Here is a 20,008-nt window from a genome sequence, read left to right on the forward strand (position 1 = left end):
AATAATTGACTAAGAAGAGGAGACTATTATGCATGCATTGTTAACTCTGGAAGCGCACAGAGATCGTTGACTCCTAGTCATTTGGCAAAGAGCAGTTTTTTGTCTGACAATGCAAGCCATCCGATTTAACACTGCAAGGGACTCTGGTCCTGCTTTGAAGAGGGAGAGGGAAGGTAATGACTGTTACCTCAAGGGGGTTTGAGTACAGGTGATCACAGCGTGGCTTTGTAGCAGCCATTCTACAGTCATTTACAGAAGTGATGCAGAGAGAGCATTCAATTATGGATATTGTCGTTCCTCCAAGACACGCCGTATTCCATATGGCCGACCAACCTTACTCTGAGGCTGATTGATACGATATGGCAAAATACTGCATAGAGGGAGATAGTACTCTCTTTCTGCTGTTTAATTGAGTCTTGCAGTGCTCCACTTTTTCTCATTGTTTTTGATCATTTTCTTCCTACATTTGAATTGCGGCTATTCAAATGACAACTCACAATGGAGGCGCGAATGATTAAGAGAATAATCTTCTCTTTGAAATGCCTGCAGTGTAATTTACACCAGTGCCAATATGGAATGATCTAAGGCGTGTCTCATGGAACAAAGGAATGGACTGGGTAATGTGTGAGTTAGAACCCTTATCTGATGAGCGATGATGAAACGATAAGACGTGGAAAGTGCTGGAAGCTGCAGACGTCCTGGGCGTCCTACGGTGTGACCTAGCTGCTGTTAAGTTGCTAACTTGAGCATGCCAAGTCATTTTTGAGCTGTAGCGCTTTTGGACAGCGCAGTGACACAATTATGCTATCTAATGAGCATGACAAGCAGGTAGTTATCAGTTCTGGCTAACCTGCTGTGTGGGTTGGCTGAGAGGCCATTATCTAGTGTGTTTATGCTAATGAGTGAGAGTGGCCTAAAAGCAGCAGAATTGGCTACCAGGTGGTGTTACTAGCATGCTAGCCAACTAACGCTTAATGGCAAGGTTGGCTCCAAGCGACTAATCCCCCCCACCCTCTTCCTCCTTCCCCAGTCTCTCTTTACTGTTCGTATCTCCAGGGCCTCAGCTCAGGCTGCTGACTGGCCCTTCTCTCTCTCTCTCTCTCTCTCTCTCTCTCTCTCTCTCTCTCTCTCTCTCTCTCTCTCTCTCTCTCTCTCTCTCTCTCTCTCTCTCTCTCTCTCTCCCCTCCCACATACACACACTCTCTCAAGTTTAGCTATGAGGGGAGGGGTATCGGCGGCAGTGGCAAGGGGATTAAGGCCTCATGCTGCATTACTGTCATAATCCATTAAGCCAGCGGAACAGGAGGAGGCCTGGAACCAAAACAGGAGGTTTTACGGACTCTTACTCTACACCTCTCCTGAGGGGGGGGGGGGCTATTAGAACTCCAGCCCTGTGCTTCTGACCGATCCTCTTCTTTAAAGGGACCTGCCGTTGCAAATGATTTTTTATGTAGTCACAGTGTGGAACTGGTGAAGAAACCATACATTTACATGTATTCATTTAGCAGACACTTTTATCCAAAGTGACTTCCAAGAGAGAGCTTTACAAAGTGCATAGGTCACTGATAATAACAAATAGAATAGAATATTATAAATAATAGAATAGAAATATTCTATAAAATAGAATATTTCGCAGCGAATACAACAGTTTAAATCAGTTACTACTAACCAACAAGAGAAAAAAGTCTCTAAGCAAGAGTCATTGTGATCCTTGAGTAAACTAGCATTGGGTTCAGCAAACCATTCCGAAGTACCGGTATACTCGCATCTTGAGCTTCTCTTGAAGGTGGAGAGACAGTCTGTGTCTCTGATGGAGGTGGGGAGTTGATTCCACCACTGGGGGGCCAGGCAGGAGAAGAGCTTGTGTTGGGACCGGGCGGTCTTGAGCGGTGGGACCACCAAGCGGTTGTCTGAAGAAGACCGTAGGTGGCGGGTGGGGGTGTAAGGCTGCAGGAGAGACTTGATGTAGTTGGGTGCAGTCCCGTTCACTGCTCGGAAGGTCAGTACCAGGGTCTTGAATCTGATGTGGGCCGTGATGGGTAGCCAGTGGAGGGATATGAGGAGCGGGGTAACGTGGGAGTGTCTGGGTAGGTTGTAGACCAGGCGTGCCGCTGCGTTCTGAATCCTCTGAAGAGGGTGGGTTGCGCATGCTGGGCGACCGGCGAGCAGCGAGTTGCAGTAGTCCAACTTGGAGAGGACAAGTGCTTGGACAAGCAGCTCGGTGGAGTGTTCAGACAAGTATCTTCTGATCTTCCGGATGTTGTAGAGGGTGAATCTACACGACCGGGAGACCGCAGCAATGTGGGCTGTGAGGGAGATCTCATCATCCATGGTAACACTAAGGTTCCTGGCAGAGGATGAGGGGGTCACCGTCGCAGATCTCAGGGTGATTGAGAGGTCGTGGGAGATGGAGGGTTTGGCCGGTATGATGAGAAGTTCAGTTTTGGCGAGGTTCAGCTGGAGTAGGTGCTCGGTCATCCAGGCGGAGATGTCTGTGAGGCAGGCCTCAATCCTAGCTCCCCAGATTCCCAGATCAGTCGGTGTACAGCTGTGTATCATACAGCAGAATCAGAAGTTGAAGTGCAAGATAGTCTGCCTTTGAAACATGCAATTCTTTTGTGTTTTCTGGTGTTTGTACATTCCATCCCTGACATAAAGTAGGCCATCCCCTGTTGCTGTTTGACTCTCAGATCTGAGCTGTAATCAGCAAGGATGGCATCACTCCAGCATAGAATTGGGAGACGCTCTTTTCAATCTCTCTTTTCTCCTCTTTCCTCACTTTCTGTTTGATTTTGTGTAATGCTGAGGTGCAAGAGAATGCTGCCAGGTCAACTTATTTCTTCTATTGAATGCTGACGCTTTGTTAGATCAGGCGAGGCAATGGAGACGTAACGTTAATGACATTTTCTGCATGTTCTGATAGTGTCTAATCTAAGATCCACTCTGGTCTAATGGAGGATCCTTACACAACAACCAATCAGCATGGCTGTGGGTGGGTTTATTTCCCACTGATGGGGTTTTTAGTCTAATGCACTTCTGTCTGATAACGTACCACTTACCATCATTCCAACCCATTCTAACCCTATAGTTTATATTTCCAAGCATGAAATCAGTGTCAAATGTACACTAACAGTGTTATACATTTTGTATAGCCTTCTTTTTATACTTAATTTATTAATTCACATGAATTATGCCACCTATAAAAGTTGGCTAAGAACTTTTAGAAAATGTAATAAGGAATCCATTAACATTAAAACACTTTTTAAAATTATAATATCAGTCAGAGCATTATATGACATTATATGTCAAGTTATTCATGGGATTTTATTACATTTTCAATCACGTTCAATGCATATTTTCAGGAGTTGTTCGATTTTCAGGCAATTATTAGGCTACATTATTGGGTGTTACAAGGATATTGAGACCAAACACACAAACAGTACTTTTTGTAACTAGTGATTTATAACTTTCTTACGTGTTTGCTTGAATTTGACTGAAATCAAAGTATATTTTGGCTTATTTTCCTCACAACTGGTGTGGGAGTTTTAAAAGTTTATAATTTAAGTATAGTTTAAACTAAACTCACCCTATTTGAATATAACAACAATCAGCTCTCATACATCCATATTGAATAACTGGCAAGTAAGTGTAAGCCTCTGTTTCGTTTTATTTTTTACTTGCTTCATTTACTGACAATTTTTTTTATTTACGACACCTGTGGTGAAATGTTATTGCACATGAACCTCAACAAAAACATTGCTTTGGGCCTCTCTTTCCTGCGCAGTGGCTGACTGGCATCCTGCTCCCAGTGCACTGATTACCCAATCACTCCTTCAATGACCTTTCCCAGGTCCTGAACAATTCCCCATGCCTGAGAACAGCTGGGGTAGGCAAGGCTAAAGCACTCTGTTCAAGGTTATAGCAAAACGTTCTAACCCTCTGCCCCTCCCTGCCTCCCAACCCTACCTGCCTCTCTGCCTCTGGAGATTTGCAGAATGTGACCCTGCACTAATAGAACTACTTTTTTTCAATGCACCAACGCATGCACGCACACATGCAGGCATGCACGCGCGCACACACACACGCACACACACACCACAGTATGTATACCTTTATCTGTGAGAGTGGAGCTGGTACTTGACACCACAGTCATCTTCCTACTCCCTCTGTGGACCCAACATATCCCGCTCCAACCACCTCCCCACAGAACACACACAAACACACACTCCATTAATGGCACTGCCAGTACAAAGTACTGTCTATCCCTCGGTTGGATTAAAGGGCTGGTCCGCCCCTTCCGCCTGGCATATTTTGCCATGCCAGCTATTTGAATGGAGATCGAGGGATGCACTGTCCAGGTCTGACAAAAAAATACAGGCCTCTCTGCAAAACAAAATAGCCCTCCATTGTTGTGAGCAAAGCCATTGGCTAAACCTAATGACAGGCCTCCGTCCACTTGAGGAGCTGTTAATAGTTGTGATTCAGCCCTGATGCAAACATGGCTCTCGTCTTCTGTGTTGATGAGGTGTTGTAATTTCTGCTCAAGAAGTGTAAAACCAGATGGAACATTTGATTAACGAGACCCTACCCAGGGATAAATGTACCCAACACTGACATTTGTTGCTTCAGTTCCTGAGTTTCCAGTGAAGGTGGCTGCAAGGCAAACAAGAACCATTATGAACCAATAAGCCTGTCAGCTGAAATGTCAGACCCACAGGGGAACAAGGCCAGTGCCCAGCTTTCTCAACCTGGCTGTATATTTCGTTTCACTTTTGATTCATTTATCAGGCTTTTATCCAAAGCAACTAAAAGTGCATATAAGACAGGCGAAATTCTGGTTGTAAGAGACACAAGTTTCTAACGCCAGCTCAAAGCCAGTCTCTTTTCACCAGCTCATTCACACCCCTGAGTGGACTTTTGGTGTGAGAAAAAAATTAAAAACATAAACTCGGGAGCCAAGGTTGCAGTAACCATGAGATAAATCTAATTAGTCTACATAGCCAGGATGATGCTCACTACGCTAGCCATTGCATTTTAGAAGCGAATACGTGCATAGCATTAGCTTCAACTAGTGTTCTCTTCCATAGGGGATGTGCAGTGCATGCATGGTTTCCCCCACTAACAAGGTCCAACACACAGCCTTGTAATACACTCTTCTCTCAATAGGCCCATATTAGTCTTGCTAATGGTTTCTGCCATGCAATGGATCCAGACCATAAATAAAGTAGGCTAAACTTTCATCTTACTGAAGCAATAACTAAGAACTATCTCATACATGCTTGATGCGATTGGTCTTCAGCAGTCTCAGATACATTAGTGAAAGCAAAACAACATCTTGCACCATGGTTTCTGCGTATGTGCCAGCTACTGTTCCCTCTTATCAACAGGAGATTGTTTACGCATGACCTTACTGAGAGTTCCATTCTCGTTAGCATCGGAAAAAGTTCCCATTCTGTCGTCTGGTGGGGCTGGGAGACGAAGATAGAGGTTGTGCTCAGGAGGTCAGCTGGGTAGCACAGTTCAGCACCCCAACACTGTCTACTCTAGAACAGGAAAGACCACTAATGATGCCCCTTATTAATGAGTGGTGGATTGCACGTCTGTGTGCATGTGTGTATGCAAAGAGTGTGTGTGTGCTCAGTGTTTCAGTTTAATGGTGTATTTGAGCAGTGGTGCCAAGGGAACAGCAGAGGAGAGTTCAAGGTCGTCACTCCTCTCCTCTGTCTGGGGTGTCTGTCTGTCTGTGTGTGCCACAGAGTGTGGTGTGTGTACCTAATTTACCTGCACTGGCATCTATGATGTGCAAAAGTTTCAAAAAATAAAGATGAGCTGAATATAATGTTTTTGATAGACTTTTTGTAGTTGTAGTTGATAAATTGCTATATTTTTGTCCTGAGATGGAGAGCTTCCTGGAATGTTTCTGCAGTTCAGGCCGTAGAAACGTTTAGCCAGGCCACACCAGATGGTGGTCATACTATTGGCCTTTATCATTATGCAGGTGTAGCATCTCTCTCTCTCTCTCTCTCTGTCTCTGTCTCTGTCTCTGTCTCTGTCTCTGTCTATCTCTCTATCTCTGTCTATCTCTCTATCTCTCTCTATCTCTCTCTATCTCTCTCTCTCACGTTCATGGTTTACCAGCCAGTAGTATGATGTCTACCAACTATGTTTAGTCAACTCACACCCTCTCATCACCATAGTATAGATAATAAATGATCACCAATTCAGCAAACCTGCCCCATGCATTATTTATCAGCACGACACATTCTCTGATTGGTCTATGGCTCCCTCACCAACTTGGTCCTCTCTGTTCTTGCCTGAACATGGTAACGAGAGTGAACTTCTCTCTGATGAGGCTGAAGTGTGTGAATATAAAATTTGGTCTGCAGCTCCCTGAAGTGTGAGGAGAATGTTGCAAGCCGCTGCGTCATGTTTAGTCTCAAAGTAACGAGCTTCACCTCGTTCCTTCCGCATCATTTCTCTTCTCACTTCATTTAAATAACGTAATTAGCTCAAACTCCCACATGCTCTGCCTAAGCTTGAACGCATGAAACTGGTTGAAAACTCCCTCAAAACAGAACCTTTCACATTTAGAGATTCACATTTACTGTTGGCCAACTGTAACACTGTCAGCTGTTGTTTACTTTGACCCTTTTGAGAAGCACCTTCACAAAGACGTACAAGTTGCGTACAGGTGTCCTGGTCTGCCATGACGTCTCTCGTCCGTCTTCCCAGAGAAGAGCTCTGTGAGGGGGCCAGGGTGACTGATGGACTTTGTAGTCCACAGTGACATCCAGCACAAGCAGGTGGGGTGGGGTCCTAGCCCACTGAAGACAGCCACAGAGAGGAGAGTGGCTGAGACAGGCTGTCGCACAAGCAACACATCTCTCATGCTGACTTTATACATGCTCAAATTCAGCCTGAACTGTGTTTCTATTTCCAAGGTATTCATTCATTTGGATAGCCCTCACAGAATACTACCCTCTGGTAAAGAAAACTACAAAACTCCCCTCCAGTACACCATACTGTATCTTAACTTGAAAGGCTTGGTGGAATATTTGGTGTACATTACTAGTATTCATTTTTAAAGCCTTACCCAAATACAGTAGCACCTGTGATATCGTTGCTGTGCAGGATAGATTTGAAACCGTAATGCTCGCCTTAAAAAATTAACCCAAACTCGTTTTTTTTTTTCTCTTCTCAGTGATTTGACCTCCTAGTTCCCTCCTGGCTTACAAAGATAGAAAAGACATGACAAAGCCGCATGCCTCGCCGGGGCTGTGCCATCTTTCTGTCAGACAGATGAGATGTGACAGGTGGCTCTCTGTGACAAACTTCACTTGTGGGTCGAGTCTGGAAAGAACGCTCTGTTTTTTTTGCGACCCATTTCGACTCATTCATTATGCATGGGCGCGTCTTCCTTCATGCCTCTCTTGATTTTCTATTCTTACATTTTTCAATGTTCAACACTACAGTACTGCTGCCATTATGCACATTATACCAAATCCACATGGTCAGGGTTTATTGTTTGTGTTCGGGGTCTGATTTGAATAGGGGGCCAGTAACATTGATGGGTCTGCTCTTGTCTGGGACTGGCTCTGTGCTGTTGTGTTCCATCGGTTCCCGTTGATGTAGAGGAATCATTAGCCCAGATGACGTGGGACGTGGATCAACTGGTACCATCGTTGGTTCACACCTTATCGAGGTGTTGCCAAGGTGACAGTTATTCTAGTCTTTCATCCTGGCGGTCCCTGTCACGCCTCACCTGATATAATGGGCAACCTCAATCGACCTCCTCATCTCTCAGCTGGGGTCATCAGTATTGGCTTGTCGATCATTTGCCACTTGTGATTTGAGAAACATGGCCCCGTGACATCAAGTCTTCACTCATGTGTAATACCCTTGTTGCGTTATGTTTTAGCCACGCGTAATAAACTTGGTAGTTTTTTGTTTACCCCAATACTTAATAAACTTGGTAGTTTTTTGTTTACCCCAATACTTAATAAACTTGGTAGTGTGTTGTTTACCCCATGTGTTGGGAACTCCTTAGTCCTTGGTTTAATCCCTTGTGTAGTAGGCCAAAGAGCTATTATTCCATGGGGCCCTATCTTCTGGAACAGGATTTATCATGCTTCATCTGTTTGTGTCATCTGGGCACCTTGAATTTCACAAATCATTACAGCACCCATAAAACTAAGTGACTTGAGAGAACAGATTGTACTTGTGTGCACGTGTCTGTGCATATGCGCTGTGTGTGTGCATGCATGTGTGTGTGTGTGGAAGAGAGATGCACTATGGACCATCTATCACGTCACTGCTAATGATGTGAGAGTTCCTTTTTTATTCGGACGATAATTGATCATTTCTTCTTGGCAGCTGGATAATGTTGCAAGGTTGAAGGACCCTGTCCATAGCAATTCATTATGGTGGGGCATTTAGATAGTCAAAATAGTTATTTGTGGCCCCCCAAATAATGTTGTTCTAGTCATCATCAACTACTGCATTTCAGTCTCCTACATTAAACTGTCAACCTTCTTCTGCCACGCAACCAGACGTAAACAGCCTGGCCTGGCTTGGCCTGGTCGGGTGGACCTGCCCATTCCCACTCTTTCTGCATATTTCATCACAGAGCAGGGGAGTATCAGATCTTCACTAGGGGCCGCTCTAATTGCTGGAGCGGTAAAAATACCCTACTGCGAATGGTGCATCCTCCCCTTCTCTCTTTCCTCCTTTCTCTCATCTCCTGTCAGATCTCACTGGTTCTGTCAGTGCACTGCCAGGGGTCCAAGCACTCTAGACCATAAACTCAACCGAAAAACTTCTCAGAGCTTCTGTGCATTAGCAGGACATCCATAGTTTATATTTTCTTAACCAAGTTTCGATCTGCATGAAGCACATTCAATCTCCTTTGGCTCACTGTTAATTAACCTCCAGATCAGTCATCAAACGTCGCTTGACAGAACCTAAGGGGTTCATTACTCATTAGTTCAACCCTCTGCCATGGACAGTCTTACTGTTGTCAAGAGAACCAGACTACTACCGAACCATAGGCAGGCCTTGTACAAAGATCCTCAATAAAACCACCGATGTTGTCTCTAAATGGACCAGAGTGTTCCCAGAAGACGCACAGACGGCCCAACACAGCAGTTCTTTTTCCTGCGTACTCCGGGGGCCAACGGTTGACTGAGGCGAAGGTGCTGATGAAAGCGTGCCGGTGGCTCTGGAATCCCTTCCTGAGCAGCTGGGACTCAAGCTGCGTGTTTACAAGCCGATGTGTGGAGCGGGATTTGAGGGAACGAGAGAGTAAAAGAAGAAGCTTAGCATCAGATGGTGTTTGGCCATCATCAGATCTCCTCGCTCACTTGATTGGACGCCTGTTGACACAGTATTTGAAACATACTGTTCAGCCTAGTATAACCCAACAAAGAGTCAAATCTGCTTCACCTTTTTTTTGACGTATAATGGAATAACGGTCCATTCAGACACGTCACCTGTATGTCTCCACGTGTCTTCATGCCAGAGCTCTTTGTCTAGCCTCTTTCCAGGTTGTTTCGAGGTTCCAGAGCATAGGCTGCCCCCTCTTCACTCCACGCCTGATTGGCTGCCTGCTGAAGTGTGTGTGTGCTGTCTTTCTGCCTCGCCGCATCACAGAGTCACATCCTTTGGTCACGCCAAAACTCCTCTGCCTCATGCCCCCTGACAGAATCCCTCTGTCTTCCAGCTCTGCTATGCCACTCACTAGTGCCCACACCTGAAACCAGTTTGGACAGAACCGTCTGGGCATGAATGGATGATGTTGTTCCACAGTGTCGTCTCCAATGTCCCAGAGGGCTGTCAGCGCCTCAGAGATGGACCGTTGCCGGAGAAAGGATATTTGTTAGCTGCTTCATCAACTATTTATTTTAAGGTCTGGTGATTGTTAATGGGGCGACAGCAGTCATCCAAGGTTGCATCATACATCCACAACTTATGAGATCTCCACGGCCCTTTTCAAAGTTCCTTGTCAATACAACCTTTAAGAGAGACCTCAAAGTAAATGGACTGATCTCGACTACATCCTTGGCCACCAAATCATTAATCAACTACTGCATGTTTTTCTGGAAAGCTCTTTTTCCAAATTGGAAATAACCAAGGAGCAATTTAGTTGAGTCCCTCAAGTAATCTTTGCTTAATGAAATGAAATGGCACGTATGTATTTGTAGGATTCATCAGAAAGGTACATGTGAAACAAGGCTTCGACAGAAATGAGAATGAGAGATTTTATTTGCTTTTCTGGTGAAGAGGACGTTTAAAGAAGAGGGTTGCTTTCTCAGCCATCTGCAAAGTTTGACTTGAGATAATGATGTTTCAAGCTGAAAACATGTCTACAAACGAGACAGGAAATGAAGCACAGTGGTCTCCCTCAGATCTCTTTCACTCACCACTTTGATTAAACAGGGCGATTTACTGAAGATTGAATTCATTAGCTGCCTTGTTTTCCATGGAAAACACTACAAGTATTCATTCAATGCATGCTTGCTTATTGGGGTTTCTCTTAAGTAGGAATCAGTCCTTCAGAAAAACTAGAGTTGATTGCACTTGCTCCATCTTGAGCTGTCTGAATACCCACTAGGAATGATGCATTCCCTGAGGAGCAATCCTTGGTCCTGTTTGCTTCACAGAGCAGTCACAGGACAGGTTTGGATTTGCACTGGCATAACTATTCTATATGTTATCCTCCTCCTATCTGTGCTCCATCCCTTCTCTCTCCATTGCTCGCATGGTGGTGTTGGCGTTCATCTTTACTGCACTCCACGGCTGCTAAAGGTTTGGCAGCAGTTCTTAGTGGCGGTGGGTCCCCCTGACAGAGGCGTGGGCTGACTTAGCTCCGGCGCATTATTCCCATTAGAACTGCATCGAGTGGTTTGGGGGGATGTTATTGACGCAGCACGATGAACCTTCTGCTTCGTACTCACACACACAACACACACTCAGGTGCCACAACACACACGCTTCCCTTTCTGCCTCCCCTCCCTGTCCTCGCACCCACACGTCACCCTTTGAACATCGTTTGTTTAAAGTCTTCTCTGCCGAAGAAGAGAACGAATCAGCCTCTATATCCGGAGTGACGATAGCAAAGAGAGAGAAGCAAGAACACAACTAAGATGAGGAGAGTTAGGATAGGGAGAAAGAAAGGAGGAGAAACATAGTGAGATTAAGAAGAGGACAAACGATTGATGGATGGAAAAGAAAATCACACGATCCTGAGTCGAGGCTTGTAAGACGTGTTGGACAGGTTGTTGCCATGTCCACTTTATTGGAAGCTCTGCATGTCTGCCACTCCTGTAGACGTGGTCTCTGCCATCACCCTGATGTGCGAGTCATGTCAGGCTCCACAAGGCCACCTCTCATCATAGATCTCCTGTCCCCTCCACCTGCACTAATAACGACACTGTTACAGTCTGTACTGTACATTCTCTACACGCACTGTCTTGCTCTTACTTGATCACGTTCCCATCTCACCCTGTGTGTGTGTGATGGTGTTGTTGGACCAGTCAGGCTCTTACTGTCTCTAGTCCAGCGTACCAGACATACACCTGCAGTTAAATAGGAAGGTTGGAAGTTGGGGATGTTTGTATCTTTCTGCTTCTGCAAATTGGCACGGGTGGGGGCTGTTTTGTGTGTGCGGGGCGTGTGGTGAGTGTGTGTGTGCATAGGGTAGTGTGTCTGGGTTTGAATGTGTGTGGGGTTAAGTGGTGGAGGAGGGAGGGTTATTTCTTTCTCTCACACCATGTCACCTTGAATGGACAGGCCAGCCATCCGCGATGCAGCCTTTCAGCCATCACTGCCCTCCCCTCCCGCATCCTCCTCCCTGCCCACCTTGGTACAAACAGACCCTATCATTTCCACCTCGCTGCTGTGTGTGACAGATACACACACTCAGCAAAGCATCAGTACTCTCAATGAGGATGATGGAGAGAAGTGTGTGTGTGTGTGTGTGTGTGGGTGACCTCACTCGCTCCCCTGAGCATTATCTCCATTATACCCTTTACACAAGAGCTTAAATGGCCCCATGATTTATTCATCAGCAGCGGTCGGGCGGCATGCTGCTCACGGTTGAAGGGGTCAAAGGGCGTCTGTATCTGACAGGAACCATGTGGAGAGGGTGGGGCATCATTTTTTGGTTTCCTTATATAATATCCCTTGATGATCTTCCTGGAGGGCGGGGGAGTCGGTCCTGGCGGGGTCTCCACACGAAAGACGCACACTCATAAACACGCACACACAAACATGCACACACGAAAACACACGTAAACACACGTAAATGCGTGTGTCTGTGAAGACTCTTCGTAAAGGCTGAGAATTGAACTGCGGTGTCGGGCTGGGTGGTTGGGTGGTGGGGGGGTTGGGTGGCGGGGGGTTGGGTGGCGGGGGGTTGGGTGGTTGGGGGTGTGGGATGGGTGGTGGGGGGTTAGGGGGCGGGGGGTTGGGTGGTGGAGGGTGGGGGGTGTGGGATGGGGGGTTGGGGGGCGGGGGGTTGGGTGGTGGAGGGTTAGGGGGCGGGGGGTTAGGGGGGGGGGGTTGTGTTGGTGAATTTACCGGCCAGTCCAGGGTCCAGCAGCCGGCTCTCTGGAGAGGCTGTGTTGCATTTAATGGTATCGACCAGCAATAAAGAGAAGAAGCTCAATGCACGGCAATAACTCTGGGCTAAAGGTTGACTCCTCTACTGCAGAAGCATCATCTTGTATGGATCACTGACCCCTCCCAGCACCCACACCAACAACAGACAATAACGCACAGGCTTAATACATAGCTGGAGGCTGTTCTGCCCATGGATGAAGAAACCATATGAAGATGTGTTTTATTGGTGTCACGTTGAAATATCCCCCTCGGTGTCTGGCAGGTGTGTTTGTGTTTCATGGTCATGTGAAGCGAGTGAGTGTCTGATTCTGAGTGAGTGTGTCTCAGCACTTGAAGGTGCATTGTACTGTTAGCTTCCCCCAGAGCTAATGGGTGGCCGTATCCTAGCAATCTAGTGGAAGGCTGGTTGAACCTTGAGAATGCCACTCTCTGAGAACTTTGGGATTAATACAAAAATGAACTTGATGGAAGAACGTTGGGTCCTCCATGGACACTTGACACATAAGCTGGATAAATGAGATGCTGAGATTCGAGATACATTTAAAATACCATGGTCAAAGTATTTCTCATGTGTTATAAAGAGTTCTCTGCAGTGTACTCAACCCCGACCCCCCTCCAAAAAGTAAACGTGATTTCGAGTAAGAAATACGAATGAAAATACACTATATGGACAAAACTATTGAGACACCTCGTAATCATTGAGTTCAGGTGTTACCTTCAGTCCCATTGCCACTGGTGTATAAGCACCTAGCCATGCAGTAGAAATATGAATGAATGGGTCGTTCTAAAGAGCTTACTGAATTTGAGCGTGGTACTGTAATAGGATGTCACCATTGCAACCAGTCAGTTTGTGAAATGTCTTCCCTCCTATATATTCCACGATCAACTGTAAGTGGTATTATTGCAAAGTGGAACCACAGCAACTCAGCCACAAAGTGGCAGTCAGACCATGTCAAGTTCCAGAGCAGCGGGATAGCGGGGCAGCTGAGTGCTGCGGCACATGCGTGCCTACAAGTTGCCAGCGCTCTGCTGACTCGGTAACTGTGTTCCAACCCTCCTCTGGCGTTAACATCAGCACTAAAACTGTGCACTGGAACTTGGTGGTGAGGGGATCCATGGCCGAGCAGCAGCACGCAAGCCTTCCATCACCCCGCACAGTGCCAAGCGTTGGATGAAGTCATCAGCCTGTCATAGCATAGCACATTTATATTTTTATATCAATATATTGGGGGGGACATTTTGAACAGATTTGAATATTGGGATGGCATGTATTATGATGACGGCCTTGGTGGAGACACATCCTTTAACATGGGTTTGTGTGACCAAGAATCTCTTTCACCAAACTGTCGACTTTTGTAGAACAGCTGGCTGTAAACCAGTATGCTCTGTGTGTGTGTATTTGCTCAGTTTGGAGAGAAGGGGGTGAAGAGGGCAAAAGACATGTAGTCTAATCACTGACCTCATGTCCTCTTGTGCAAACACAGATGTTGCCAATACCCATAACCCAGACCTGGGCCCATTACCTCCTGGTAGTACAGGATGGCCTGTTGTCCACTTACATTTTAGACGTGGGAAAGGCTAGCATTATTATGTGGCTGTTTGGGGGTTTTCAAGCTACTTTTGCCCTCCTACAAACGCACACAACACTTTGTCCAGGCATGTCAAAGTTAGTAGTTTTCGCCTTGTGGTTTTTCCCTGCAAAGGGACTCTGGCGTTATGCCGTAGGATGTTGTATGTTTTTCTTCTCTCTCATCCCCTTTCTCTATCTCTCTTTCTCCACCTCGCTCGCTCTTTCTCTCTCTCCATGTGTTGTTATTTGGTTCTCCTATCAAAGTGTGCCTGGCCTGAGGCGTTGTTTCCAACACAGCCAGGCAGCAGAGAGCTGTATGTTTCACAACATCATCTGTCATGGGTCCACGTGCCCCCAGGTGGGCTGCAGGTGCTGACATCTACCCAACTGAGACCCCCTCTAGTTCCTCTACCTACTGTATGCTTACACACAACCACACACCTCCCAAACATCCCATTCACAAACGTAACTTCACTTTCATCTTGCCGTCACACACGCACACCTCTTCCATCTCCTAGCAGGCTTTCAGACTGTGCCACAGCCAGCTGGACTGTCAACAGAACCCGTTTTTTTCCTTAATTACGTTCAGTCTTCCCAACGTGCCCCATTAAAACCCTTCTACCAAATGCCTAATAGGTGGGGTGTTGCTGTTGGGGTCTGGAACTGCCTGGAACTATTTTGGTCTCCTCTCCTTTCCTCTGCTGGTTGGCAGTGTGGTGTGTGTATGGGGGGGGGGGGGGGGGGGGACAGCAAAGCTGTCAGCATCTGGCTGAAAACCTCCATTGGAGCCAGCCTTTGGCATCTTTACGGGCACATAACTGGATCGGCTTTTAGGGGCACTGGCACTGCAGTTATGTATCCTGTTTGTGTTGTGCGTGTGTGTGTTTATGTGTGTGTAGGCGAGGGGGGTGGGGGGGTGGAAGGGGGGTGGAGGGCCATTCGTGCATTCTCACAATGCCCATTCTTTATCCAAGTGTCTGTTTGGAAGTGATTCTAGAGGCCTCTTGTGCTCGCAAGCATTTCAGTAACCCAGCATGAAACCTTCAAAACACTCCTCCAGTCCCCACCGAGGGCGGAACACTTCAGTTAAAACACAAGCAGTTTGTTTTACTGTCTATGAATCAAGTGCTGTCCTAAACCGACTATTTGTCCTGGATGATTTTGCTGATATTGTTGCTCCTCACAGTAGTGTGCATGCAGTGGTTGGAAGACTGCGCAGGAAGAACCTGCCTTGTCAAAGGACCATGAAATTAAACGTCCTTTCGGCCATTGAAAAAGACAGGCACATTCATGCGCGCACACACACCACACACAAACACACACACACACCAACACCCACACCCTACTCTGTGTCCTTCCCTGGGGTTGTGTAAAATCAGATTTGCACGCCTTGTCTTATCAGTGTAAACTTTAGCACTTCGTCATGTCGCCGCTCCAAATGGGGTTGATGTCGCCGGGCCCAGAGAGACGTTATTACACGGCAGACGAGTTGGCAGACGCACCCCAGCACTGACTCCTCACGCTGCTGGGCCCCATCCTCCTGGTAGAGTTCTCCTCTGCCCGCCCTCCTCCTCCATCTTGAACCAACGCCCTTTTCTTCTTCGGCTTCTTTTTCTTCCACCTCGTATAGTTGTCTCAGTGTACCACCGGAGGAGGACTTTTCACACGTACGTTTGAAGCAGGCCTGGATGTATATTTGAAATGTCGTGCGTGCGAGCGACGGTGTGGCAACTCTTTGACATAATCGCAAGCGCGCTCTTGAAACAGGCTGTGTTTAATTGTGGATGAGGACAGAAACATGTGCCATGGTCCCGGTTGGCGCAGAGAGGGTTTTACAGCTCTATGAAATACATCGTCTCCTCAGCTCATCGCGGCAGAACGTCCGACAAGTTCCGACCACTACTCCCCGAGGAGAACGCCATGCACAGCACCGTGTAAAGTTGGTTCAGTTGCGTTCTAGATCACACGCTCGTACGAGTGAATACGTAATCAACTGTGCATACATGGATCAAATGAACACGGATCAAACAAATCTGTCATGTACAGAGCAGGAGAGACTCAGTCGCAGTCCAGGGCACAGTGGAAAAGCCATGATTAAAGAACTCCTCTGAGTAAACAGGTACAAACACGGCAGGCAGTCAGATATCAAAACCAATTACAGAATCCAGAAATCGACAGGCAAAAATAAGGGTCAAGAAAACAGGCATGGGTCAGAATAAGAATGTAACCCTAAAAAACGCTTGAACCGAGAAAATGTTCAAAGTAATATATAGAGTCAATGAGCACAGGTGATGCTTCTAATGCAAATAGGTCTCAATAGAGGGATTTGGTGGAAGGCTGATCTTAGGATGACGTACTGACATGTAGGGGATTTATGTTGACCAAACAACCAACACTATGTCCCTAGATCTAAAGGAACAGAAGGGACAGACTGGACAGTCTGTTCAAATATGATGGAATTGCAGTTATTTGACTGAGTGAAATCAGAGCAATAATGCTGAAAGTAAAGTTAAATGAAATGGATATTTAATAACATTGCAAATTAATTTAATAAATTACAAGGCAAAAACCTCCCAAAATGAAGGTTTTAAATATGTATTTTACCTACTCTATCATGATTATTGTAAATAAGAGCTTCTGCTGAATGACTAAATGTAAATGAAGAATCTCGAGAACGCTGCTTCACACTGCCTTTCATAGCCAACAACCAATCTCACCTTAGCTTGAACCTTATCAACCCATGACAAGCAAAGACCATGCAGCAGCTCCAGACTAGAATATGAGAGGTGGGGGCAGGAGTGTCTCCCTGTATACCGACTCATGCCAGCCAGTACCTGTGGTTGAACACAAACCCTTTAACATGTGGTATTTGCTTATGAGGACAATGTGAGGGAAGGAAGGCACAACAGATAGACACTAATCTTCAACATGTCCATTGGCTTCAGAGAATTAGCAGATTGCCTTCTAATATTGACTTTGGTAAGGTTTCCTGCCGACGCACAATAAAACCGTCCCAGATTTATGACTGTGGAATCACCACTTGAAACTGCTCAGAGGAAAGCCAGAGTAAGATAGAGGACTCTTTCTGCAAGTTATTTATGTTCCTCTTTAAAATACATAGCATCATGCTTTCTCTAGTGTTTTTACTGGTCTTTCAGGCACATGCTGAGTCTAAGCAAGCAATCCATAAGAAATTAAGCACTACCAACCTACGACAGAAACAGACAGACAGACAGACGGACAGAAAGAAGTGCGGAAGTGCTTGTGCACAGGCACATGCATGTGTGTGTCTGTGTGCTCATCCATCCATTTCAATCTGCCTTCACTCTTCTGTACAGAGCAGTTTGCTCTGAGACGGCTCCCCAGTCTGGGCACATCAGCCTTGGAAAAAAAATCCCACTCTTTAATTAGGCTGCCATAAAATAATAATGGCTTTCCTATTTCAAAATGAACTTTCCACTCCTGCACATCTATTTGTACGCCAGAGGTGGAACACTTCAAGGCACTCACAGGCAAGCAGCATTTCAAAGTGTCAAAGCCTAGTCGTTAAAACACACGGTTCCCCATGTGTAGACGTAACATGTGGTCTATTAATGAGGCTTGATAATGAGAACAAGCACCCACATGTACACACAGACGCTAGCACACACTAATAATATTATCATGTGTTTCGACAGTAGGGATGTCAAGTGTGTGTCACCCCCTCGACGGATTCAGACGTCTCCTTAATGCTGATAGAGCAATGAGTTTCCTCCTCTATTGCCCCACAGGGTCCCACAAACACACACACACACACACACCCACACACACACAGACACACACGCATGTGTCATCCCTGCTGGGCTTTGCCTTCATTTATCAACAGACAATGGAATTACCAGTTACTTCTTTAATGAAGCCTAATGATTCATTTGGCGGGGAAGCACCAATTAGTCTCATCAACTCTTCAGAGGCTCCACCCGGTTCAGGCTCAGTGCTGCTCAGTAATTTAAATGTAGCGCTCCCCTCCACCCAGATTCAGTTAATTACTCTCTTGGTAAACTTCTCTCCTTGAGAGTGGTGGTGCTTGGAGTTTTAGAATTTCTTAGTTCTGTAAGCCTGCCACACTTTGGTGTGTGCTTCCTGTTCTGGAATGCTCTCTACATTTGATTTAGCATTGCGCATGATGAAGCGACTTTCAGACACTGTATTTAATTTGCCTGGGATATACAGTAAATAGGGAATTTATGAAAAATCACCATGTTTTTGTCTTCCATCTCTGTCATGGTCAGGACTGGTATATTGATGTATAATGCAGCTATAGTTAATAAAGGTTCCCTGCTTCCCTGAGGCAGTGCCTGTTTGAGGCAGAAAACATTTGTGCATGCTCCAGTTACACCAGTGACATTTAGGAAGGCTGGTATTGTGAAACAAGATTATAGATACAATCTGATATTTGTGGGGGCCACTGCATGGCCTCTATGCAAATGTGCATGTCTCTTCCTATTCTGTCCACATCCTATCCATCACCTAACCTCCTCTCTCTCTCTCTCTCTCTCTCGCTCTCTCTCGCTCTCTCTCTCGCTCTCTCTCGCGTGCTCTCTCTCTCTCTCTCGCGCTCTCTCGCGTGCTCTCTCTCTCTCTCTCTCTCTCTCTCTCTCTCTCTCTCTCTTTCTCACTCTCTCTCTCTCTCTCTCTCTCTCTCTCTCTCTCTCTCTCTCTCTCTCTCTCTCTCTCTCGCGTTCTCTCGCGTGCTCTCTCTCTCTCTCTCTCTTTCTCACTCTCTCTCTCTCTCTCTCTCGCGCTCTCTCTCGCGCGCTCTCTCTCTCTCTCTCTCTCTCTCTCTCTCTCTCTGTCTCTCTCTCTCTCTCGCTCCAGGTGACCACCCTGGTGAACACCAGCAACAAGGGTCCGTCCAGTAAGAAGAAGGGGCGCTCCAAGAAGGCCCACGTGCTGGCTGTGTCTGTGGAGCAGGCCACTCAGAACTTCCTGGAGAAGGGCGAGCAGATCGCCAAGGACAGCCAGGACCTGAAGGAGGAGCTTGTCGCCGCCGTGGAGGACGTCCGCAAGCAGGGTGAGGAACGGTCGAGGTCCGAGTTTTGTTTGTGAGAGGGGCCTGCTGCCTACCTGTTGAGATGTGGACGGGACATATAGAGACTCCTGCTAATTGTACAATGATACACACACACACACACACACACACACATATACTGTGCTGCACACAGACACCGTACAGTACTCACACACTCATGCACACAAACAGCTCCTGCTGTACTGGTAATGCCAGGTGTCACGGTGGGCTCCAACATTGGCAGAAAGCTTGACTAAAAAAATCTCTACTCCTCTTTTCTGCTCCTCCCTCCTTTTCATTCAAAACCTCTTTGCTGTATATGAGCATCTTTTTTTCTGAGTCTAGAATAAGGGAATGTTTAATCTGACTGTAAACCTATGTTTCTTAGAGACAACAGGCATATTTGTTTTGTGTCTATCTTGGAGCACGTTTGGGAGCCTTTTATATTTTAATGAGTTGTTTGATGTCTGCGGAGGCAGCTTCCTTACTAAATGTTCAACATTTGCTCCTATTTGTATTATAATGAACCTCTCCCAACGGGAAAGCAAATGGGCTGCAGAGATTACAGTGGAGTGCAGTTGTGGTTTTAACATCAAGGCACACTGGACACAAGTTTCACTTTTCCTACATGTTTCCTCACATTTCCTTGTCTTAGTCTCTTAAGTGATAGCAATGTTGTAGCACTCCAGGCATCGTTCAGATGGGTGACCCTCAGGTGATAGCAACTCAATACTGCCCCCCCCAGGCAGACTTAATAGACATCTTGTTAG

The 20,008-nt window shown here is 46.3% G+C and overlaps 1 protein-coding gene across 3 annotated transcripts in view; it reads left to right on the plus strand.

Moving 5' to 3' along the window:
• The window catches only part of ctnna2 (catenin (cadherin-associated protein), alpha 2), a 285,740-nt gene that overhangs the window by 30,427 nt on the left and 235,305 nt on the right, over positions 1-20,008 (plus strand). For all 3 annotated transcript variants that reach the window (XR_014740965.1, XM_084687324.1, XM_084687323.1), the window contains exon 3: positions 19,046-19,241. Coding sequence is in view for 2 of the 3 variants with exons in the window: in XM_084687324.1 (XP_084543450.1) it covers positions 19,046-19,241 (196 nt within the window). In the remaining variant the exon portion in view is untranslated. The remainder of the gene's footprint in view (positions 1-19,045; positions 19,242-20,008) is intronic.

The sequence above is a fragment of the Hypomesus nipponensis genome, chromosome 22 (genome assembly GCF_054491055.1).
Source record: "Hypomesus nipponensis isolate SF chromosome 22, ASM5449105v1, whole genome shotgun sequence".
Lineage (NCBI taxonomy): Eukaryota > Metazoa > Chordata > Actinopteri > Osmeriformes > Osmeridae > Hypomesus > Hypomesus nipponensis.